Raw genomic sequence first — 25,751 nt, forward strand, 5'->3', positions numbered from 1 at the left:
TTTCCTATGGGGTATATCCATGTAAAAAGAGTAGGGTTGATGATCTACGTCGAAAATAATAGAGTGAATTGTCCAGAACACATATAGCTTGCAAAGGTTAGGTCAGGGGCACTCCTAACAACCAGAGAACGAAGGTCAGGGGTACCCCAAACAACCAGAGAACCAAGGTTAGGGGCACCCCAAACAACCAGGAAACCAAGGTCAGGGGTACCCCAAACAACCAGAGAACCAAGGTCAGGGGTACCCCCAACAACTAGGGAACCAAGGTCAGGGGCACCCCAAACAACCAGAGAACCAAGGTCAGGGGCACCCCCAACAACTAGGGAACCAAGGTCAGGGGCACCCCAAACAACCAGGAAACCAAGGTCAGGGGCACCCCCAACAACCAGGAAACCAAGGTCAGGGGTACCCCAAACAACCAGAGAAGCAAGGTCAGGGGCATCCCAAACAACCAGAGAACCAAGGTCAGGGGCACCCCCAACAACCTGGAAACCAAGGTCAGGGGCACCCCAAACAACCAGGAAACCAAGGTCAGGGGCACCCCAAACAACCAGGAAACCAAGGTCAGGGGCACCCCCAACAACCAGGAAACCAAGGTCAGGGGCATCCCCAACAACCAGGAAACCAAGGTCAGGGGCACCCCCAACAACTAGGGATCCAAGGTCAGGGGCACCCCCAACAACCAGGAAACCAAGGTCAGGGGCACCCCCAACAACCAGGAAACCAAGGTCAAGGGCACCCCCAACAACTAGGGATCCAAGGTCAGGGGCACCCCAAACAACTAGGAAACCAATATTAGGGGAACCCCATTAATCAGGAAACCAATGTTATGAGCACCTCAAGCAATCACTCTTGAAGCATTGAATTCCCATGCAAATACCTTGTAATATTTATTTTTTTTTACTTTATTTTGAAAACGATGCCGGGACATCGCAACAAGCACAATTTATTATATTTATTCAAGATTCTTATTTCCTCGGTTAACTGTGCAGTAAAAAAGAACACTTGCATTATGCTGTCATTAACTACAACTTCCAGAGTTTCCTGCACACTTACTTTTGTTCAATTAATTACCAGCAATTGTTTTACTATTCTCATGAGGGAATACAAGCTTGTATATCAAGAACAAATCGCGAATTATTTTGGTAGTGGTAGAAAAATGGCGTATAATGCAAACGTCGCATTGATAAAGCAACTGGATTTGATCCTGAATGGCACCTCACGCAACTGATAAACTAATAGTTCTCAATCACTTCTTAGTGTGACATAGTGTTTCTATAGTATATAGTAGCCTATTGCATCTTTACACAACTATCCGTTGTAGTTTCGAGGTCCTGTAGTCTGCACGGAGCTGGATAAACTGATGAAGAACAGACTTGTCAAGAGATGCCTAGGGTTAAAGATAAACGAGGAGGGTAAGGCAAATACGGATATAGTGAGGCAACAGCTATTTCAAAAAAAGTTGGTGAAAGTTTTGTTGCACGATGCATAACAAGTTCGAAATATGGGCGATGTAATGTAACAACACTTTGTCTGTACGATTTTCCGGACATTTTCTTCGGCGCTGATATTCTTAATGTATGAATATACATTTCGAGCTAGGTAAACAACATGCAAAATGCAACATGAAACAAAACCTTCACCAAACGTTATTGAAAATAGAAATAGCTGTAGTCAAGTAACAACTATAACGATTAAAGCTAGCCCCCTTGATGTACATTAGTATTTTGATGGTCGATATTTAGCACACCCGGCAGGCATAGCCTTTCATAAAACGCTTTCAATTCGTTTAAAACATCATGGAAAACGCCTACAAATGTTCTCCGGATATTGTTTTAGTGAAGACAGCAAAAAAGGAGACTTGATCCTTGCCTTCAGTTATCCGTTTTCTATTATTTAGGTGGGGATCAAAGTCTGAGACACGATTTCGAATGAAAACGAAACTTAGTGTGGACGGTTGGAAAAGGTGACTGGATGGACGTAAAGCACATCCGTCGTGAAGATTCTCACACTAAATAGACAAGACGTCTTACCAGTAGGTCACCACCACAGACTTGTTTCAGATTATCAGGCATCACAATGAATAAATTAACAAGTTGATGAAGTGTTTCAAACAGGGACACCAACAGGGGCACCTATTATAGAAATATAACATCATAACATCAAAAATGTCGCGCAACTCCAAACCACGTTTCATTCCCACTAGGACAAGCCTGTGACTCTTTTAATTATTTTTTCTCGAGCGCTACAACGTCTTACCAATAATAATAACCAAGAGAATAAGAGGTAGTTCAGTGAAGAAACATTACGCCCCAAGTGAATACGTCCTGTTGCATCATTTCTTCAGTTTCCCATCTGCTCCAATTTATTTGATATCATATTTATCAATATTATCATAACCCTTATCTTGATGTTACATACCTTGAATTCTTTCATACACTTTCGGTATTCATTGATGTCACAAATAGCACGCATCCCACCTGATGAATAACAAATTCTATTAGCCTAATTGGGACAATTACCAAAACCATTCTGGATAAACTACAATACTACAATTATAAATTATATAAACCACTATCGCCTAAATAAGCAATGAGCAAGTGAAGACTGTGGAATAAGCAATTTATTTTTGCCTAAACTGTTATGAGAATTATTAATATCAAAAGTAAGCTTTGTGAGCTAGATAGAGATAAATAATCGATTACATTGAAGAAATACATAGTAAAAGACTGAAAGTAAGACGCCTTGAACCACACCAGGCAAGGCTACTGTTACATTTTCCTTTACAGTGAACGGTGATCCAAATACTGTACTTCACTTGATACACCTCTGAGTTCTCAAGAACATCCATAGGATTTTCCGGTTTTCCTATTCAGATTCGATCTCTGTCGAAAGCTAGGGAGACCGAGCAATCGCTCTGCAATCGACATAAAACTCTATTACATTTTGCCATTCTCGCCATATAGTTGGCTGGTTACCTCGTAAATCGTTAATGAGATAATAGGCCCTTTGCAGCTAAGCAATTATGTGAAAATGTGCTGATTAATTCAATGAGAGCAAATGAATGAACATTTTGATTCCTATGGGTGAAATTTACTGGAGAACAAACAGACTTTCTACAACCTGTTTTGCGAGATCGTAATAAAAATGCATTTCGTAACACTGGACACACATCTTTTTATACACCCTTCTCATAATGGCTGATGACCGCACGGAAACGAGGTCACCCAGTCATCTTGCAAGGTTGAGCCAAGCTGCTCATTCAAAATAAAGGCTGTTAGCGCTAATGCAGATCAAAACAAAGGTCATTTTTTTATACTTTTCTTCTTTAAAGTCATTTCATGTAATTTTATATCGATCTTTTATTGTGAAATAATGACTGGGTGACCTCGTTTTCGTGCACTTGTCAGCCATTATGAGAAGGGTGTATTCAGTTCTTTACAAGTAGCTAAAAAGAATCACCAATTTAATATAAAAACATAAATTTTGCCCTCCAGTACAGACAAGTGACCATTAACTGCAAAGGGCCTACTACATCATGTATTGTGATATTCTGGCCCAATGACATTTTGACCTACCGTCAGAGCTAAAGGTGAATTGTTGCAGATGCTCAAACAACAGCCGATGAATTCTTGTTCCAAATTCAGTAAGAACTGCTTCCAAATTCTTACCATCCAATGCTTCACGAATTCGTTCGTGTTGTGAGCAAATAAACTTACAGCTTTTTGCACATGCCTAACATGGTATGCAAGGAATTCCAAAATATCAGTGAAATCAGTAAAAAAAAAAAAAAATGAAAGGAAAAAAGGAAGGAAGGACCGAATAGGATAATGAGTATACTATAAATGAGATAAGGTCATTCTCACCGGTGTACACCTAAAGTAATTGTCATTTGGCCCAGACTCTTCAGGTTTAAAATCAGTTTTCTTCTGCTCTGAGTTTAAAATATATCTGACGTATCCAACAAGAGATGTAAGAACTCTGTGAGCAAATAAAAGATAATTTTAGGTACTCGATGCCTGTGTCTGGTACAGTACCTGTCAATGCCTGTGTCTAGTACAGTACCTGTCAGTGCCTGTGTCTAGTACAGTACCTGTCAATGCCTGTGTCTAGTACAGTACCTGTCAATGCCTGTGTCTAGTACAGTACCTGTCAATGCCTGTGTCTAGTACAGTACCTGTCAATGCCTGTGTCTAGTACAGTATCTGTCAATGCCTGTGTCTAGTACAGTACAGTACCCTCCAAGGCCTGTGCCTAGTATAGTAACTGTCAATGCCTGTGTCTAGTATAGTAACTGTCAATGCCTGTGTCTAGTATAGTAACTGTCAATGCCTGTGTCTAGTATAGTAACTTTCAATGCCTGTGTCTAGTACAGTACCTGTCAATGCCTGTGTCTAGTATAGTAACTGTCAATGCCTGTGTCTAGTATAGTAACTGTCAATGCCTGTGTCTAGTATAGTAACTATCAATGCCTGTGTCTAGTATAGTAACTGTCAATGCCTGTGTCTAGTATAGTAACTATCAATGCCTGTGTCTAGTATAGTAACCATCAATGCCTGTGTCTGGTAAAGTACAGTACCTGTCAATGCCTTTGTCTGGTAAAGTACAGTACCTGTCAATGCCTGTGTCTGGTACAGTACAGTACCTGTCAATGCCTTTGTCTGGTAAAGTACAGTACCTGTCAATGCCTTTGTCTGGTAAAGTACAGTACCTGTCAATGCCTATGTCTGGTAAAGTACAGTACCTGTCAATGCCTGTGTCTAGTACAGTACCTGTTAATGCCTGTGTCTAGTACAGTACCTGTCAATGCCTGTGTCTAGTACAGTACCTGTCAATGCCTGTGTCTAGTTTGGATTCCATGATTTCCATGACTTCTTTCTTTCTTCGAACACATTCAGAGTAGACTGGTGACGAACTGCGTTAGGGAATAAAATAATCCTTTCATTATCGGGATTCTAAAGACTACACCTACCCACGTGAACGTTTATGGTATCCTTTAACTTAAGTACTAAGTCTTACAATCCCCAGTAGCATAATACAACTGAGGTCAATACTAAGAGTGACATTCCTGCTATTTCATTGGTTGTTGGATCTTACCCCACCAAGCGAATGATGCAGTCTGTGAAATGTTTCTCCAGTAGATGAAATATACCATTTGCTTGATCAACCACTTCGAAGTACACTGTGTCCACCTCACTACGAGGATCAGGTGGAGGTAAGCCTGTTTAAAATACAATAACGAAAATACCTTATCCTTTTTGGAAATATTTTGCCCTGTAGTGCAGTGGATAAGATTAGTTGTGAATAATCAGTGATAACGAAGGGTCGTTCAACTCTTTATGAGATAAAACGCAAAATTACTTAATTTAAATACGCTTCTCTTACATGATAACGTTTGCCGGATAGCGCACTGATGTCACAACTCGCGGAAAACTGGCAAGCTACTAATGAAAGAGATTGAGGGGCTGACAGTAGGATGCAACTCGGGGGAGGCTAGTAGGCTGTCTGCAAATTAGGTCACACAATTCTATCCATATTTGAGCATTTTTAGTAGCTCTGAAATGCGCTGAGCCCAACCCAATCAAACCACATCATAATACATGTACAATCAAGAATTTGCCATTCATGTGAGGAAAATGCAAGTGCTCTGATCGGCTGAATAAAGAAAAATGCCATGCAATAGCGATTTGAAAGAGCTGTGCCTTTAAACATCTCTTTTAGTAGTCTTGTACAGCAGCAGTAAGGGGGACTCGCGATCGATGCCGTATATTTGCGGGTTTAACCCGCGGAATTCCGAACGCGGGTACAGCAGATTTACGGGATTTCCCGCGGTGTGTCCTTACTGCTGCTGTGTTGGGTACCGTAAACGGAGGTTAAAATATCCTTTATATATAGATGGATACCATCAAAAGCATTAGAAATAAAACTGTGCGCCAGCTCAGAACTCAGGTGCTGGACCGCTTAGACGCCGACTTTGCCTTCACGACATTTATGGAGGGAGATACAGACGAGACGATGGACGAGGAAAGAGCAGAAAGGATAATTGGCTTGATGCCCGAAGGTAATTACCGCCTGGAGTTGACGTTTATAAAGTATTTAGACGGCGAGTGGATAATAGAAAAGGGCAGGAATCCAATACGGGCGTCTGGCAGGAAGGACCTGTTCGTTTTAAACAAGGACACGCGTCCTGGGGCGCTGGTGGGCATCGACATGTTGTTCTACGAAGTTGCTTACCCGGTCACCGTGGTTATTTACGGTGCGTATGAAATTAAGAACCCGGACGTTAAGAAGCTCAAACCAATGCGGCATCCGGGTAACTGCGTGGGTAAGTTAGTTAGAGAGTTCTTCGAGGATTCCTCTAGGGGAGGTAAGCTTACGTTGAAGAGAAGAGAAGCCATCAGGAAATGGGAGCATGCTACTCGTAGGGCAGGAGCCACCATTGAAAACATCAAGAAGTTAGAAACTGCCTTAGAGAGGCGTATACACGTGAAAGATATCACGGACGGTTTTATCTACTCCGGGACGCACAAGTATGGGGGCCGGGGTGCGCCTATCGTAATTTACCAGCATAACGCACATGCGTGGAGGGAGTTAAGGTTCCCAAAGAAGAAGGAGACGCGCGTTTACAAGGAGTCGCCGCTTGCAGAACTAATGCACGAGAATTCTATTTGGTTAATGGATGCGGAGGGAAGTCAATTTATGACCCAAGATGGTACTTTGTATCGTCCTGAAGTGGAACAGCTGCGCATTCAAAGCGCCTGTGAGACTTTAGGAGAAGACTTCTCCGACGAAGTGCTTAGCAGTCGCAGTTTGGACTTCTTAGCCGCAAAGAAAAGAAACGGTTGGAAATCCACGCCGGAGGAGTTCAAAGACATAGCTAAAGCTTGCGTAGAACACGGCCACGGCGGTCTGTGGAACATGGAATACGATGAAGACGAATACGTGTCGCTGGATATGAAACACTGTTACCCCGCAAGCTTCAAAGGCCTGGGGGATTGTAAGGAATATTATGATAGATACGGGCATCCAGACTCGCAATTCTTTCGTGTTGCGTTGGATGGTCACTACGACGCCCCAGCAACGGGGTTTGTACGGTTGACCACCTGGAAATTAGCAGCGGGTTTGCACCCCATAATCTATGCGTGGTATGGGAAGCACCTGCAGGAGAAAGAATGGATACCGGTGCCCCTATTGAAGTTCTTTGAAGAGCGTAAACTTTTAAAATACACAGCGCATGAAGCCATACTTTGTCACAGCGCCTTTACGCAGTGGTTACCGGAGCATAACCCCACAGCGCGCGTGGTCATAGGTAAATTCACGCAGGGCGCAAAAGAAGGTGAAAAACATATGCAAAGGCGCCTGATAACGGACGAAGGCGAGCTAAGCTTCCTCATCAAGCGCGCGCATGACAAAGGAACGATGGTGTCTGTAGAGAAATGGGACTACCTTGTCGACGATAAACTACATGAATGGAATGCGCTGTGTTATTACCAGGACCATCGGCCGCAGTATTACCATCTGCGTGCCAGCATGCTCGCATATGTGCACATTAACCTATTAGCGATGCTCCTGCGATTTGACAAAGAAGATATCCCCCGCGTAGCCACGGATTCCTTATACGTGAAACCGCACGTATTGGAAAAGATGAAGGAATTCTACACTGCCGATGAACTTGCAGAAAGTGGCCAATGGCGCGTCAAAGATGAAGAAATAAGGTCTTGGAGGGCACGTGTAGAATATCACGGAGAACACACCCGCGGTTCCATTACGCCTACCAAAGAGCCTCTACCTTCAGTTGCGGACCCTATTTCCTACCAACGCTTCTCTTACCTCTATGGTACCGGCGGCAGCGGTAAAACTACGCGCGTGTTAGAACTCTTTCCTAAGATAAAGGTGCTAACGCCAACACATCGTTTGGAAAGAGAACTCTGCGAAATGGGTCACGACGCTCAAACGTACCACAGCTTCTTCCGTTGGAATGGCCAAAAGTGGGTACCAGAAGCCATCCATGACATACCTCCGGTGATACTTTGGGATGAGATTTGCACCGTTCCTTTAGAAATCCTCAAAGAATTCGTAGAATTCCTCCGTGGAAAGTGTCAAGTAATATTCGCCGGAGATCCCTGCCAGCCTCCTCCAATAGCCGGAGAGATGCCCCACGAATGGCTGAAAGATTTCGTAGACCATGCGGAGGAAATTAACACCGACTACCGCAGTAAGGATCAAATAAGAAACCTGAAAGCGGAATTGAGGGGCCTCAGTGACGCCGAGCAATGCAAAACACTGCGCAAACGCGTACGAGCGAAGAAATACGAGGACTTTCTATACGCCTGGCACCCTAAGGATCTGGTGCTAAGTAGTAAGCGCGCGGCACAGTCTCGCATACAGAAAGACTTACTCAATATACACCGAGAGCGCTTCCCTACGCATTTGGTGCCCGTTTCTTACAAACCCCACGACACCCGCATGCAAAAAAGAGACGTCTGGGTACCTGGTACCGACATCCAACTGCAGAACGCAGTAACACATGATAAAGCCTGGGTACCCATAGAAAAGGTGGAAAAATAACCTCCCATCCAGACTGGCGCTTGGGCTATTGTATGACAGTCCACAGCGCGCAAGGGCTTACCATAAAAGAAACCTTATGGATCATAGACCAGCGGCTGTGTTGGAGCAACCTTATCTACACCGCCGTAAGCCGCGTAGAATATGCCAAGCAGTTGAAAAGAGCCTGGGGGCCGCAACTGCGTTACGATAAGACGCCAGAAGACATAGCCAAAGAGAACATTGCTAAGAAACTCCTTCGCTACAAGCGGCACGACGAAGAAAAAGATATGACGTTCGACCTATGCGTGGACGACGTCTATAAGAAAGGGGCGCGGTGTGCCAAGTGTAACATACCTCTACTATGGAGGTTTGACCCAAATGACAATCAGCAGTTCTCCGTGGATCGCATAAATAATAAACGCGGGCATTGCAGAGGCAACGTAAGGCTGACATGCCTAGAGTGTAATCGGGCGCGTGGAGCAGCACTACTTTGAGTCTTTGGGGACTATGAGCAGCTCTTCCATGACAAATCCACGACTTGGGCCATTTAGGTAATACAACACGGGTTGCCCTTCCTTGGTGACGGACTTCGAAATCTCATACGTTTCCAAAGACCAGTTAGGATCCGTGGCTCTCTTACTGCCACCTTCGAGTTCCCCCGGCTGATAGAGGTATCTGACCACTATGTCGCGGGGTAGCTTTTTTTCCTTCAGTCCGACCGCCCTCGAACTTCTGACGTAGGACTTGTGTTCCACGTGTTTCTTTTTTATGGCATCCTTGGGTTTTATTCCCGTAGCCCTGGCCGCCTCGTTGTTCAAAGCCGCGACGACCTGGGGGAGCCTCTGAGTCCATTCCCTGTTGCGTTTGGAGGGATCTTCCAGCTCTTTCCAATACTGGTACCCAAAGAGACGCTCGGCCAAGGTCTTGTTGAATCTTTCGACGATGCTCTGACCCCTGTGGTACTCTGCTTCGGCTCTCCTAATCTTAGTGCTGTGGTCTTTCAGGGTCTTAGTAAACACGCCCATGAACTCCGTTCCCGCATCCACTTGCAGCAGCTTAGGCCATTTCAAAACGCGCTTATAAATCCTACCTAGGGCTTCTGCGACTTCTCCAGAATCCTTGCTGGTTATGGGTTCGGCGTCCTTATATCTGCTTGCGATGTCAACTACGGTCAGAGCGTATCTATAGGTCTTTCTTCTCACCTTATCGTGCGGCAAGAAAAGCAAGTCCGCCTGATGAACTTCATTAGGGGTATTTACGGTAAAGCTGGGCCTGGGAATGTACTTGGGCACGGGAAGATAAACCTGCCAGAGGGTTTGTTTTCTTAGCCAGTTCTTAGCCGTTTCTTCTGATACCCTGGCCGCGGTCGCGAGTTTCTTGATAGCTGACGCTCCTCTCCAATAGCCCTCGGGCCCATAGTAAATCCTTTTGAGTTTGTCCTCTATGCGGCCCATTATATGAATTCCAGGACGAGATTGATCTTACGTCCGTTGAAATCCACCGTCTTTCCGTCCACCTTAATGGTGATGTTTATGCTTTCTACCAAATGAGACAAATCATATTCCAAAGAAATGGGGGTGTATTCTACCAGGTCAAATGGATTACCTTTGGGCAGAAACTTGGACATAAGAGAAGACTTTTCTCCATTGTTGTAACTATGGACCAAGTCGCAATAGACTTCATAAGAGGATGCGACTTTCCATTTCACAGGTATGGCTGTGTCGGTAATTGTCTTGCCCGAGGCACATAATAAAGATCCCAATGGGTCAAGCTTTCCAAAAGTTACTGAATAGTTTGGCATATTATGTTTGAGGGTCATTTCGTGTGGTAATCCCGTGGTGAGAGTATAACCGTGTTTTGCTAATTCCTTAGCAAGGGTGATTGGTGTGTAATGCCCATCGGGCAGCAATACGCCTTGATAATTGCCGCCGCCTTTATGCTCAGTGATCAAGGCATTGACTAAATTATACCAAGAATTGTACAAAGAACAACTAACCAGCCTAACCTTATGGGCTTTGATGGGGGGATTCAGATAAGTGGTAAAGTCATTCTTGTCGCTTTCCAAAAAGACGATCATATATTTCAGGAAACACAGTTTCCTTCGTTAGAGCAGATACGCCAAAGCTACGCCTCCCGCCAGCCCTGCAACTCCTACAAAGACCAGCTCGCTATCTTTTTGTTTCTTAGAAGGCTGGTAGTAATTCTTGAACTGAGGCTTTCTTAACCTAAAGTCGGGGTGTGCTTGCGCATAGAGCTTAAAGGCGTAGTCTGTATTTTCGAAGTTCTTATCCGCCTGCATCTTGTCTTGGTAGTTCTTGTCCAACCAATCCCTGTAAGCTTGTCTTTTTTCATTCCAAGCTGCCACGTCCCTTTGATATTTCTCCAGCGCTAAGTCGTGTCTCTTCCTTTCGGCGGCTAAATCTCCGCTGCGATCACCTCTAACTAATCTATCCAAATACTGACCACCATAATTAGCTCCAGTGAATGCTAAAGCCGCAATAACTCCACCTACGACCACGCTAGCCATTATGTATTAGAAAATCACAGGGATTTTCACGAGTTATGTCGTTGGCAGGTACTTTTCCTTCCGTAGGTAATCCTTTACCATGATAGCCCCGCCTACGGCAGCGGTCATTTTGGCGAAATTAGCGAAGCTCTTGCTTGGGTCTTCAGTAAAGTCTTCTTTGAGCACTTTCTTACCTACCCAACCAATACCCACAACGATGGAAGTAATAATAGCTGCTTCTTCAACAGTTTTCAATAACGCGGTTGACATTATATTACAGAGCGAGAAGGTTATTACTCCATTTCAGGGATCTTACTTTTTCTAACAGCTGGTTCCACAGGTGCGTGCACGGGCGCGTGATATGTTGGTGGTTCTACTTTTGGCTTCGTAGCCCGCCATTGTAAGTAAAGGCTGCCTGCTGCTATAGCAACTCCTAACGCGCCAATGACGTACCCAGGATTAATGAAGGATTCCTCTTCTTTTTCCTCCACCTTTTCTTCTTTTTTGGCTTTGTTCTTTTTATTCATCTCCGCGAGCTTCTTCCCCGCGGCAACTCTGCCCGGAGATTTAGCCTTGGTAATCTTCTGCTCCTCTTGGGGCTGCTCTACCTTCGACTCTGGTTCCATTTATATCTAAGGACTTGAAGGACTTGATAAGTAACTTAATAGGACCTGAGCAAGTACTTAAGGACGACTTGACTAAGTACTTGAGAATGACTTAAGGACAACTTGACTAAGTACTTGAGGCGACTTGATCAGGTACCTCAGCAAGTGCTGCCTGGAAGACCTTTTCGACTTCTCTGTCCTTCTTGAAGTCCTTCCAAGATGTTCCAAAGGAACCTAGTACCTCCTTCAAGTCGACGTGCTGAGCTACGTGCAAAGCCGCAGAGGCGACTGCCATTAACTTACCGCACTTCAAAGACAACCACCCGCAGGTTATCTTAAGTTCTTGAGCAATGACATAGTCCTCGCTTATGTCCTTCCGCAGTTGCTCCACGTCGTCTATGGGCAGCGCAAGTCCAAGCAATTTAGTTGCAAGTCGGATGGCTGAGTCTGCTACGGCGTCCGTGGTCTTACTTGCAAGGGCAGCCTCGTACCTCTTATGGAACTTTTTGACTTCCTCTTCCGACAACTTATTAACTTGCTCATGGGTAAGTTCCTTGCCTATCATTTCTTTACACTTCCCCGAAGACACAAGGATGTTAAGTTGTTCCTTGAGGTTACTTTCGTCTAACTGCGCGGGGACTTCATCTAAGAGCTGCTCAATGTCCATATACATTAGGAATCAAAGACTTTAAAGATCGCAGATCTTTATGGAATACGGAAACCTTAAAGAGAAGATCATCTTGGAATGTTGGTGCGTCTTTAAATGCCGCATGTATTCGTGTAACTGTTCCTTGCTTATCTCGCCGCCGTAGTCGCTTAAGATGGTTTCCAGGTCAGACTTACTGGGCGTATAAAATACTACGAGAGAGCCTATGTTTTCCCTGAAGGGTTTAGAGACACTGGTAAGCTGCTGGGAAAGCAACCAAACGCTGATATTGTCATGCCTACCGCTGAAGGCGAGTTTAACGAGCTCGGAAGTGCGCCTTTTTACGTCGTCCCCACAGGCGATGTCGTCCAGTATGAGTAAAGTCTGCGTATCTTTAGGGAATTGCTTGTGCCAGAACTTCAAATGGCTGGATAACTCGTTAGGGTCCAAGATATCTACGAAGAAGTCGTCGTCTTTCACTCCTATGCCCGTCCAGGTGCGGTTGTTCACGTAGGTGGGGCAAAGCAGCACGATGTAGTCGAAGCGGTATCTAAAGGGTCCTAATAGCTGCTCCACTACGAACTGGGTCTTTCCGCAGCCGGTGGGTCCTACTATCAAAGCGTTACAAGGCATGTGATTTGGGTTCATTTATATTTTAGAAAATCACAGGGATTTTCACTAGATATATAGATGGAGCCAGTGGAAGCAGTAAGAAGGATTGCCGCCAACGCAAAGGATAAAAAAGACACCATAGAAATGCAAAGGGAGGAGATAGACCGGTTAAAAGAGCGCGTGCAGGAATTGTACGATGAAATGTGCGGTCTGAAGCGCGCGGAGAGGTTTGGTGCGCTGATAACGATGGCAACGTGGGCTAAGGAGTCCGTTAAGGACTTCATGCGATATCCCCTGTAGAATGTTAACAATAAGGTTAAATCTTTGTTAAGGATGCCTGGAAACTATTTAAAAAGTGTCTTAGAATGTTTACGATAAGGTTAAATCTTTGTTAAGTCGCCCATAAGCTATTCCAAAAAATGCTTCAGAATGTTGACAATAAGGTTAAATCTTTGTTAAGTATATATACTATTTAAAAAGTGTCTTAGAATGTTGACGTTTAGGTTAAATCTTTGTTAAGGATGTTAAATGGAGGCTAAGATATTGTTAAGTATATATGGACTGCTTGTTGTGTAAGAAGGTGTTCAGCACCAAACAAAGACTTCAATACCACGTTCGTCGCGGCGTTTGTACAAAGAAACCCCTTAGCCGCGCTTGTAAGGATTGCGGTAAGGAATTCAGCACCGTTCAAAAGATGCAACAACATCAGGATAAACGCATTTGTGGGCTTCGTAAGGACTGTAATAAGGAATTCCCCAACCCCTTCGAAATGCAGCAGCATCTGAAAAGGGGCGTCTGTAATCGAACCAGACAGTGTAGTTTCTGTAATAAGATACTTAGTAGTCGTCAACGTTTACAGACGCACCGGAAAACACATGAAGTGAATTATAGGTTTCTCTCCCGCGCTTACGACTTGGAAGGCGTGGATTGCTACCAATGTGCGGATTTGATGTGTCGCTGCCCGCATAAAGAGGATTACTTAAGGAATCGCATAGATTACCATAAGAAGATAGTCCGTACTTTCCCCTCTTTTGAACGCGCCCAAGGCGTTCCGTGGACTAAAAGGGAGTATTGGAGGCAGGAGTGCGATCGTTGTGGTTGTGTTAGAGAAGAGGAACATATCTTCAACTGTCTTAACAAAGATTTAACCTAAACGTCAACATTCTAAGACACTTTTGAAATAGTTTCCGGGGTGTCTTAACAAAGATTTAACCTAAACGTCAACATTCTGAGACACTTTTGAAATAGTTTCCGGGGTGTCTTAACAAAGATTTAACCTTATTGTTAACATTCTGAGACACTTTTGAAATAGTTTCCGGGGTGTCTTAACAAAGATTTAACCTTATTGTTAACATTCTGAGACACTTTTGAAATAGCATTTCTTGGGGCCTTTAATAGTAAGGTAGGGTTTGCGCAAAGAGTCTCAAATCCCATCCTTATTTTTATTTATTATTATTAAGGATAATGAATAATAATAAATAAAAATAAAGACCCCTTTAAAGGGGCCTTGCAGAGTCCCCTAAGTATATGGTAGCCTACTTCACGGCATTCTTTGGGGGCGCCCTAATCACCCTTTCAATATATGGACTGTATTACTTGCGAACTACCTGCCGACTGCATTACCCCTCGTAAGCCACCGATACCCAAACCGCGTAAAAAATACACCTGCCTTCATTGCGACAGGGTATTCTCCGAAGGATCCTTTGTGGGGCATTGGTGCTCCGCGGATCCTAAAGCGCAGCGGACTTTAGCAGACGCGCTTAACTACAAAGAGGAGATGGAGTGACTCTTCTTTCAATGTCAAACTTCCATCGGCCATTTACCTTACCATAGCTGCGTAAGTGGGTGAATTCCTCGCCCTGAATTACGTACCGCACGCAATCCGGCGCCCAAAGGGAATATTCCTTACCTTCTAAGTCTTTGAGGACTAACCGTAAACGGTCGATGTCTTCGAAGACGACGTAATTTTTTATTTCGTATGCTTTACCGCAAATCAGGTCACGCCAGTGTATTTGGTTGACGATCATTATATCTATGAAATATTCTTAAATGCGTTGTCCTTGTCTCCGTAGTCTTGAAGCGTTTGCAGCACCACCGACAGGGAATACGGATGCCTTCCGCGTAGTTGCTAAGGGCACGACAGATGACGTCATAATCGTTGCTAACCATGGTCAGGTAACCATTCGCGTCATACTGCGAAATTATCTTGCGTTGGTCTGCGGAGAGTATGCCATTTCCTTTCGGCGTCTTTAATTCGATACAAAGCCCTTCATACCTTAAATGCGCGTTCAGTATTAAGAGGTCGGGTTGACCCCTTTGATAACCCTTCTGCCAGCATTTTATGCGTTTGCTGTCAGAATCCTGCAATTCCCCTAAGTCGGGCGCTATGAGCATCTGTGGGTAGAAGCGGCGTATGTAGTGCACGACTTTCTTATGCAGGTCAAACTCATTTTCCATTTTGAAGACTAACTTGTTAGGACTATCGAACCGCCTTTCTATTTCATACTTACCTGTCTTTCTCAATGCGGGAAGAACGTCCTCGAGGACCCAATCCTGGAATGTCTCTGCCGTTGGCATCTTAGAGCTAAATATTAGTTGATACAACCCAGATTCGGTTACGTACAGGGAATTAGGCTGTGAATACGAGGGGAGGCGATTCACCTCCACTCTAAGTTCGCTAAGCTTTACCTTATACTTTTCACGAACATGCACCTTAATTGCATCTTTTGGGCGTTCGTAACCCAACGCCAGCGCCACTTCCTTTGCTTTGAAGTATAGTTTATCGCCTCGCACTATGCATTGCAGTTTGGTTTCGTTGTTTTCGAATACGCGAAGCATTATATACCAACGATATTTTTTTATCAAAAGGATGAGCGAGTGGATCAATAGGCAACGCTCTTTAGCTGATTCATTTCTACGCTCAGTTGCGCGTCAGACACGACGAAGACGTAGCAGTTTATTTTATCACCGTCGCCCGCGGAGGCATTCTTGGTGCGTTTGATCTCCAATGTTATGCCATCCTGCGTATTTACTAGACGTAAACCCTGACCATGTAGGTCTTCGTCGTTAATGGTGCGCATGTCAATCCACAGCGCATACTTATCCTTAAAGAATTCCTCGGGGCTAATTTGGTCGCCAAACTTGCGCATGGCCTCTCTGTACACGTCTGCGGGCTTTATCCCCTGGGAGTAGACCTTGTTTGGAACGCCGTTTATGTTGACCCCTACGTTAGTAATGTTGGGGTTGTGAAAGTCTTCGGAGTCACGCTTACCGGCCTCGTAGGGCTTAGCAAACACCAACATCAACCCCGTAAGACTTCTTCGGGGGAGGTTAATGCTTTGGTTGATAACCTCATCCGTCTTATCCAAGAAGCTAAACGTCTTATACATTACTACGTGGTCGTATAAGAATGCCTTTCCGGCGCTATATTCCATGCCAGCGCTACGGGCCAGCTCTTCGCTGTACACCGTTTCGTACTGTAGCTCTAAGTTGGTAATAGAGTATGGGGTTGTTGTGGTAAGTGCAGTGCTTAGCCCACCAATGATGTTATTAGCATCTGCTAAAGTTACTTCAAACTGTAGCTCGGATAACTGTCTTGGGTAATACACACCGTGATTCGTGATTACTTCAAAGTCCAGCGGTATGACATACTTGCTACCATAGGCGGTCTTTATTCGCTTTGCGTCTGCCACTGTGGTTTCTCCGCTGCCGTCAGTAGGTTGCGTTTTCGTAGGTGTGCGGACCTTACGTAGAATGACACTACCAATTCCTTGTTCTATCCTTTGCGCGCGGTCAAATGCTGTTAACCATAGATCCTTATAGGTGGTATACAGATCGTACCTATTTAAGTCCAGCAAGGATTCCCCAGCAAACTTGATTCTCATCTTAGAAACGATGTTGCGACCCACGTTGTTAACGATAATCCTTTCATCTGTGGGGCTTGACTGCACCGCTAGGTCAAACCTCAAAGCCAAGGTGCCAGGAACTAAGACTAGGTTATCCGTTAGGCGGGGCACGCCTACGTACAGGATTTCCCCTGGCTTAGCGCTGCTGGGGGTAAAGGTGACCCGGTGAAAGGTGCGTTCTGCTTTCAGTCCGCCAACCTGCTTAGGTAATACGTTGGGATTTAACTTTGAGCTTATCATATATAATGGAAGTAGAAGGAACAGACCCCGACTTCGATCCCACCACTGAGGAAGGTCAGGCTGACATTAACGACGGTGATGAAGAACCGCTGCTTCCCACCCAACAAGTCGACGATTCCCTAAGGGATAGGATTGCAAAGGCCCTAAGACATCCCAAAGCACGCAAGTACACGTTTCCGCGTGAGCACATAGAGCTTCAAAACATGGGCGAGCCGGAAGCAGCCGCGCGGGAAACCGTAGAGTGGGCAGCGCGGGAGCTAGAGCTGCGCTACGACAACTTTGATGCTGACGACGTAAAGCTCACGGAAAAGGGAAACAAAGTCCTCATAAGCGTCCAAGACTTAAGATTTCCCGACAAAGACCGCTGGACAAAACCGCAAAACCTCTTTGATGAGGAGGGCAACGTTAGGGGTGACGTCTTGAGATTAAGAGGCTTTCAGCGTGCTACTAGAAGCCTGTTAGAAAGGCTGCACAACTTAACCGAAAGGACCAACGCGGAAAAACGTGCCGCGGATCTGCAAAGGGAGTTAAGAGAAAAAGATGTAGAATATGCAAAGCAAGGTCAGCTACTTGCCGATGCTGAAAAGAAGTCCGCCCATCAAGATGAAAGAATAAAAGAAATAGGAAATCAGGTGGATCAGGCCCTGCGCGAATTAGACAAAGCACGGGAGGACTTAGGAGAAGCCCAAAGCTCTGGCGCCTCAGTGGAAGCACTGCGGGAAACGTTGGAAGAAAGGGAGGAGGAATACATGAAGCAAAACCAGCGGCTTGCCGACGCACATAGAAGGGAGGTCGAATTTAAAAATCAAGAAATAAGCGAGCTGGTAGACCAAAGAACCCAAATTCGACGTGAAAGAAATCAAACTCAAAGGGCTCTTAACCTCGCCCTGCAGGAGTTGGATCTAATTAAAGACGATACCGATAACCTACAAACCACCATAGTCGGCTCTTTAGTGGAACGGCGACGGTTAATGGCTGAAATCAATACTAAGGAGGAACAAATCCGGCAAAGAGATCAGGCCATCGAAGACCTGGAGGGGCAAATAGAGCGGCAGCAAGAAGTAATCGAGGACCAAACTCGTACCGAAGAGGAAAAGGAAGCAGCTCAAAGGGAAGTAGAAGCCCTTCAGGAAAGAGTCGCGGAATTACAGGCGCAAAAGGACAACCTGGAAAAAGAGCTGGGGCTTACCACCAAGGAAAAAATAAAAAGAGCTCTGGTGAAGTATGGTATTCCGCTGGCATTTGCGGTCGCTATTAGTACCGTAGTAGGCGTGATCTTGTCCACGCTTAAGGCTACGGGCGCGGGCGTAAAGAAATTAGGCAATGGGCTGACGGACTTGGGAAAAAAGATGGCAGCCGGTCTTCCTGGGCTGCTGGGTTCGGTTGTTTCCTTGGCACTTAGGGCCGGCGGAGAACTGCTAAAGTTTGTGGGGAATAACATTTGGATATTAGTCGTCGCTATCGGCGTGGTATTCCTGAAGAAGATGAAGGGTTAATCTTATCTGGGTACGTTACTGGGGGCTTATCCTTGTCGGGTGCCCGAGGTGTTCTCGACTGGGGATAAGTAAAGATAGTATTCGCGCCGCCTTGATAATGCGGAACTAGCGGCAGCACACTCATGGTGCTAATGGTCTTATGATTCCAAGTAGCATCCACCGGAGGATCTTCCACAACATTTATTCGGAAGTTGCTGGGGTTGGCTCCAGAATTAGTGGCATCGCTGGGGCGAGCTTGAAGCTTTGCATATTGACAATTAGCTATCATATGAAAAGTCACGGGCGTTAGGTCTTCTTGGGTAGGTGGATTGGGTTCACATGAAAAATGGGTTGAATGTCTAGCATTATCTTTTGACCTGTAAGGCAATAGCGGATGGTTGGCCTCATCGACGAGCCTAAACCCGACATTGCCCGAATACTCTGTCGAAATGCTAATGGTACACATGATCAATCCCAGGCCCCCAACCTTCACCCAGAATCCGGTGTCATACCATTCGTCGTTTACGTAGCCCTTCTCCCCCAGGTAATGAAAAAACCAGTCCTCTTTCGTGTGCGGATTCATATATTTAAAGGCTCACCACCGTAAGAGTGCTAATGGTTGCGTGATTATAAGGCTGATCCCTCTGATTTTCTATGCTATTTACCGTGACCTTCCCCGTATCATCTACGCGTATCTGCAGCTTTACCTTCCCATGGCAATCGGCGACCATGTGGAAAGTCCAAACCGATAGGTTCTCATTACTGGCTGGGTTGGGCTCTACGGAGAAATGCGCAGGCTCCCTGTTGTTCGTCTTCGCGCGTATGGGTTGCAGTATACCGTTCGCATCCAAAAACCTGAAGCCCACGTTGGCGTGGCTGCTCGCGCCAATGCAAATACTACAAAGGATTAACTTCTTTCCCGAGTAGTTCAAATCCACAGACATCCCAGTGACATCGACCCAAGCTGCTTGGGTATATTTTTTCTCACCTGTGTAAGTCGTATAGACACAATCTACTCCAGCTACGTAGGGGTTGTTCATCGCCATATATAATAGCTCAAACCAATGCTTGCGACTATTAGACCGGCTTTTAGTAAGTTATGGTCATATTCCTCAGGTATCGTAGGCAGGACCTTCTTTGATGGTTCCTTAACTACGGGTAGCTTCGTTTCGTGTACCTTTTTTGGCTTCTCCACGAAGTGAGGAATGTTCCTAAGAGTGTCAGAGTTCACGTCATTCGCCCCAAACTTCATATCCTTAGTAGCTCGTTGAAGTTTGTTGTTGTATCCTACTACAGAGCCAGTATTTATAGATAAATTACTGGGCATTAACCAACAACCCGGGGCTACTGCGTAGTCCAACCTCGCCTTAGAATTTTGTATAGCTAGTTGGTAACGCTGTACGCCCTTGCTAATGTCACCCTCCAAAATTGAACTTTCGAATAAGATCAAGGCTTCGGCTCGCGTCTCTTCTGCGGCGCCGGTATTCCCCACTATGCTAGATCGGGTGTTTACCTGAGCTCCAAGGATAGAATACACGTAAGCTTCTATGCTGCGGTTCAAACGGGCAAGGCCGGCCTTAGTTAGTCCTTTACCTTCTGGGGGTATGAAATTAAAATATTGCTTTGCTTGCTCGTCGTTGGTAATCTTAATAATCAATGGATTAGCCCCGGCATACTTACCACCCTCGTCTTTAAACAGAGGCCCGTCTCTAACTTCCTTAGTGGTCTTAGCATTTGGTTCAAAGAAGGTGCTACTGTCGTGAGTTTCCTTATGATACCCGGTGTTCCATCGCAACTGCAATGCATGAACTTCCCTGTTGCTTAGCTCGTGCCCACCAATCCCCCAATAAGCCCAAATATGTCCCAAACCATTGTTAGCGCCCGTAGTGCATCGGAAATCCTTCCCTACGACACCAAACTCCTTACAAAGTCTATCATAAGCCGGCACGCTGTATTTGTTATCTCTTGGATAAAACGCGGCATCTCCCGGCAGCGCAATAACACCCATCTCATGCAGTATTCTTCGGACGGTAAAGTGGAAGTGAAACATAAATATCGAATTCTTCATCAACTTCGCACTTACACCGCAGCCGCTGGTGGCACACCAAACCGCAAAGTTTAGTTGCTGCGGCCAATAACGCATGTTAGGACCACTTAACCATTCATGAGATTCCTTAGCGGTGGTATGAACAATGGGAACGTTTTTGAAGATATCTCGCACCTTTAACGGAAAGGAATGGTTGTTAGAGATCCGCATGTTCAGCGTTAGGTCCAAGCTTGGGTGTTTATCAAATGAAACTGCGGGTATCGGATAAGTACTGGTACCCAGCAATAATTCCTTTGACCAACTAGGTTTAGGTTCGACATGCAAGGGCTTATGTTCGATATAACCAGAATTCTTCAGTTGATTGTCTATCTGATCGACCAGCGTAGGTTTCAAATCCTCATTGCTGTACATCCTAGAGCCGTTATAGTAAATCCCATCGGGTCTTCTTTCGAACTTACTAGGGTCTGCATGCGGAAACATCTTCCTAAAGGCCCTCCAGTTCCAGTAATCCCGGTTGTCGTGATGTGGCTGCTCCTCAATATCATTCCCAAAAGCGTCGTACATTAGTATATATAATGGATGTTATACCATCAGCACCTAAGTTGTACCCAGATGTTCCCTATACTACACCTAACGAACTAAACGCCGAAAACTTTCGTCTGAATAAAGCGAACTTAATCTTGGCTTACTTGGAAGGGCAGGCAAAACACTACGAAAAAGTCCGAAAAAAGTACGTCAGAGCCCGGAGTACGCTACATAAGATTGCGATAACTTCAGGATCCATATCTGTCGTGTTAACGGGCTCCGGCGTTGCTACTTCGCTTACTGGGCCGGGAATAATTGTTGGAGTTCCTTTGGCCGGCGTTGGGGCAGCTTGTGGTATTATTTCTGCTGTTGCTACGGGTATTATGAAACAGTTGTCAAGCAAAATATCCAAGCATGACACGACAATAGCTCTGTCAAGGGCTAAAGTAAATACAATTACCGATCTTGTCTCAAAGGCTTTGCGTGACAGAAAGATAGACGACGTAGAATTCTCGCTTATTCTGGCCGAAGAAGACAAATACGAGAAATTAAAGTCGGACATAAGGAATAAAAAAACAGTCGTAAAAGATCTTTCCGAGGAATCTCGCAAAAAGATCTACCAGGAGGCAAAAGAAGAGCTTCAAAGAAAGCTTGCTCAGTAAACATCTGCTTCGAAAAGAGCGTGACGGGATTCTATTTACATATCGAACGTCAGTCTAGAAAATATGCAGATTAAATATAATAATTTTCACATACATAAGCGTCCAGATGTGTCTGGCGTTCGCTTGTGATCGTGGACTTTGGGGCTGGGGAGGCCTAAAGTCCCGAGTTCGAGCCTCGCTGTAGATGCATTTGGACCGGTTGCTGTGAGTGAAAAAAAAGCCTCCCCCACTCACAGCAACCGTGGGGGGAGGGGTAGAAAGTGCGATTCAACCCCGCGATGGGGGTTTCGCGATTGGAAAAGTCAGGGGGTGTCTCGGGACGCTGTCCGGAGTTCACCCTCTGGTGGGTCGTAAGAAAGATATATGTGTATGTACTAGAGGGCCTCTGGCGCGGGATGAAATAAGCCCCGTAAGCCCAAAATGCAAAAAAACCCCACTGGGGATAGCTTGGTGTTCTGCGCGATGCATTCCCCAGTGGGGTTTCTGGCAAAATAAACGCCAGTTTTGCATTTTTATTTTCTCGGAATCCATCCTAACAGGGGGTGGTTGGGGTCTATTTTGTAAAATATTTCGTAAATTACGTCAGGATAATAAGGAATATCCTTATTCAGCCGACAAAACATCCACTCGGCTTTTGTCATATCAGAAACCTCAGGAATAGACTTACCGGTAATTTCAGACAAAAGATAGGGAATAGCTTTGTAATATTTCCCTAGCTTTAATTTTTTCAACGTTTTCCGTAGACTTTGTGGGGTTGGCTCTTCTAAATGGTCTATGATTTTCTTCTTTACTTCGTCGCTTAAATATATCGGATGTAAACCTTGGATATGACTCATCCAGTCCCTGAAGTATTTTATTCTCTTATATGGCGTTTTCTTACGACCTCCATTGGCGTAATACTGCTCTCTGGTAGCACTTGGTACGGCATTACGAATATTTTTACCACACTCGTAACACTGTGCTGACGTGTCGTCTTCTATTTGCATTTTCTTACCACAACACCAGAAACCCTTGGGCTTAGGTATGTTAACTTTGGATCTTAGGCAAATTATACAGAAGTCATTGGTGAACTTTTTACATTCATGCATATATAAGACAAATATCTTAACATTCGCGCAACATATAACAGAACACGGGTAATTCCCGCGGGGGACGCTAGTGCGTAAACACGGGTAATTCGCGGGCGATTCCGAATGGTGATCGCGAGTCCCCCTTACTGCTGCTTGTACTGAACCTCATTGGTGTCAGTTTTATAGACTGCACCTTATTCCTTACCTTGTAAAGCCAGGTCAAGTGCATAGTCGATATGATCAATACAAAGATTATCCAAGAGCTTCTGGTAGATAGCATAAGCATTCGAAGCCAGGTCTGATGGATTAGATAACTAAAGGCAATAAAAAACATTGAATTCAATATGATTCTATAGATACAATTTTTGTGGGTTATTCTGATAGCACACAAGGTAGTCATTAATGTCATCACCAGACAAACTGAAAACAGACTAGCAAGAATGAAGAAAGAAAGTGAAAGATGATTAAATCTATGACTAAAGCTAGTAAAATAAATGCTCTGAAAGTATGTATATCTAAAACCTATAATGTTCAAAAAAAATTAGAAAAAAATTCATTACAAAACTAAGCTAAACTAAACTGATGTACATCTATTTCGAAAAAATGGTCATAGCTTGCTAAGGCGTAATACATGTAGGTCATTCAAAGATCCAAGAATATCTGCCAACTCTGCCAACTTAAACACTTCATTTTTCTTGTTAACTTATAGTGGTATGCCCAAAATTCCCTTCGGTCTTGCGACAACCTCCTCAAATATGTGTTACAAATGATGTCGAAGGTTCTTACCAGTTCACATCTTTTCAGTGCAGTCTTGTTTTCTTGTAAAAGGCTGACAGCTACATCTTGTGAAAGGTACGTCTCTTTACTTACTTCTGTAGGTGTACCTTGCAATCGAACGGGCATGCGCCTGTGGAGCTCTTGAGTCAAGAGAAGGCTAAACAAGGGCCAGTCAAATGTTATTTTAATGCTATAATTCCATCCCATTATTTGATTGTTTAGCTATTTCATGTTTTGAAAATAGAGATACATACTACCAAAGCAAGAGTTAGAAAAAGAAACTGGGTTGCTTTAGGAAAATGTGAGATCCCTAACAAGCTCAACTGACAGTGGTAGGGGTTCAACTGTACTAACATACCCTGTTGCAGTCGGTCTTTCCTTCTTCTGATGGGTTATTGAATTATAGTATCTGTCTAAGATCAAGGTAGATTTTTCTTTCAGGTGGTCAATCTCTGTGCTGTTAAACGAAGAACACACACTTCAATCATTCTAATCATTATCATTACCTTACACTTACTTACCTCAAACGTGCACACCGATTGAGTTATGCCATAGTGGCAGGCATGTAATCACGTGACATTATCATACCTGATATATCTACTCAGATATTCACTAAACAAGTTCTTGCGCAGCCTTTCAATAAAATTTGAGTCGGAACCAAGCTTGTACTCTGACATCTTCTTACTAGTATCCTTGGCCCTGCAACAAAACCATAGCTATAAGTCAGACACATAACTTCACACTTTTAAAAGATCCTTGACCATAATAATTAAGACCTTAGATAGAAACACAGTATAGTAAAGTATTTTTAACATGGAATACATGTTCTTGATACTTCCAACTACGAAAAATACAAATAATACAGCATCGCTTTGAAAAAAGAAGAGACCAGACCCCATTCCCTCTTGCACCCCTTCACTAAACTATCACGGACGGCTACTAACCTAAAACAGTTATTACACTAAACTTGTAAAAAGCACAATGAAATTTTTGTGTCCGTCCTTCCTTCCTTCCTTCCTTCCTTCCTTCCTTCCTTCCTTCCTTCCTTCCTTTCTTCGATTTTTTCTTAGTTTCTTTTTTAAGGGGGAGGGGTATTATTGATGTATTGATTACTTTATGTAACTTTACTCCATTGCTGTGTGGATATTTATGACAAATCACCGTCATGTCATGCTATTGCCTATAAAATCACAAATAAATGTCTTACTTGACATAGAGTGCGAAAAGGTTTTTCAGTGATTGCTCTTTGTCAAAACCAAAGTTTACCAACTTAGACTGCACATGTTTCTGCAACAAAGAGAATTTCACAAATCATCTCTTGACTATGATAAAGACTTTATTGGTAAAACTCAATTAATGCGAGGATTTAGGTTACATTATGATCATAGTTATTAATAATGCAGATAATTTTCTTACTTGGAAAACCCCTTCGTGGATATTTTGCACTAGTTTACCCATCACAGCTTCAGCATTGTGTCCAAAGACATCTTTAATCAGAGTGTGTACATTCTCACATAATGGAATAGCGGCTTGGAAGACATCAGCAGAGTGAAACTGACCCTTCTGACATTGATCAATGAAGGTATCAATGCACTGAGAATATCCCTAAGAATCAATGAAGTCAAATATCCTGACATAAGCACCAAATGGTCAAGATGTACAAAAATTGCTAAAGAGAAGTTGAATTATATAAGAAAACATGCTACCTTGAATGGCAATAGGGTCTCTGCATAAGCTCTCATCTTCTCTACATTGCCTTCATGGTGTGCATGCTTGAACTGGCGGATAAGATTTGCCTCCACTTTATTATAGTGATCTGAGTAAATGACATTAAGGAAGGACTCATGTATTCAACACTAAATAAATAGACAAACCAATCAACATTGTTTATAGAGGATGAAACTTGACAGTAATTCAATTGAAAAACTTGTTTCTCTAGTTGAGTAGGGACAGGACCACCATTAACGTGGTCATCTGAGTCATGTGAAGGTCTAACCATTTGCAGTTGTAATTAAGGCAGCATTTTCTCCTCAGTATTATAGACCCTGAGTGTTGGCAGAGGCTTGAACCATGACCTCTTGCCCAACAGACCCTTAACAAATGAACAAGGTCACACTAGTTTTTAGCTAGTTAT

The 25,751-nt window shown here is 44.1% G+C and overlaps 1 protein-coding gene across 1 annotated transcript in view; it reads right to left on the bottom strand.

Moving 5' to 3' along the window:
* Positions 1-865: 865 nt before the first annotated feature.
* Positions 866-25,751, bottom strand: part of LOC116299621 (exocyst complex component 5) — a 29,359-nt gene continuing 4,473 nt past the window's right edge. Inside the window, exons 6-19 of the mRNA XM_031708299.2 lie at positions 25,324-25,433; positions 25,034-25,222; positions 24,825-24,904; positions 24,206-24,316; positions 23,976-24,074; positions 23,627-23,774; positions 23,046-23,154; positions 5,098-5,221; positions 4,829-4,915; positions 3,867-3,981; positions 3,579-3,735; positions 2,422-2,480; positions 2,034-2,135; positions 866-1,390 (exon numbers count right to left, since the gene is read on the bottom strand). Of these exons, the coding sequence (XP_031564159.2) occupies positions 1,304-1,390; positions 2,034-2,135; positions 2,422-2,480; positions 3,579-3,735; positions 3,867-3,981; positions 4,829-4,915; positions 5,098-5,221; positions 23,046-23,154; positions 23,627-23,774; positions 23,976-24,074; positions 24,206-24,316; positions 24,825-24,904; positions 25,034-25,222; positions 25,324-25,433 (1,577 nt within the window). The 3' untranslated portion in view covers positions 866-1,303. The remainder of the gene's footprint in view (positions 1,391-2,033; positions 2,136-2,421; positions 2,481-3,578; positions 3,736-3,866; positions 3,982-4,828; positions 4,916-5,097; positions 5,222-23,045; positions 23,155-23,626; positions 23,775-23,975; positions 24,075-24,205; positions 24,317-24,824; positions 24,905-25,033; positions 25,223-25,323; positions 25,434-25,751) is intronic.

The sequence above is a fragment of the Actinia tenebrosa genome, unplaced genomic scaffold (genome assembly GCF_029948245.1).
Source record: "Actinia tenebrosa isolate PJP-AT-01 unplaced genomic scaffold, QUT_ActTen_1.0 PGA_scaffold5__44_contigs__length_20552954, whole genome shotgun sequence".
NCBI lineage: Eukaryota > Metazoa > Cnidaria > Anthozoa > Actiniaria > Actiniidae > Actinia > Actinia tenebrosa.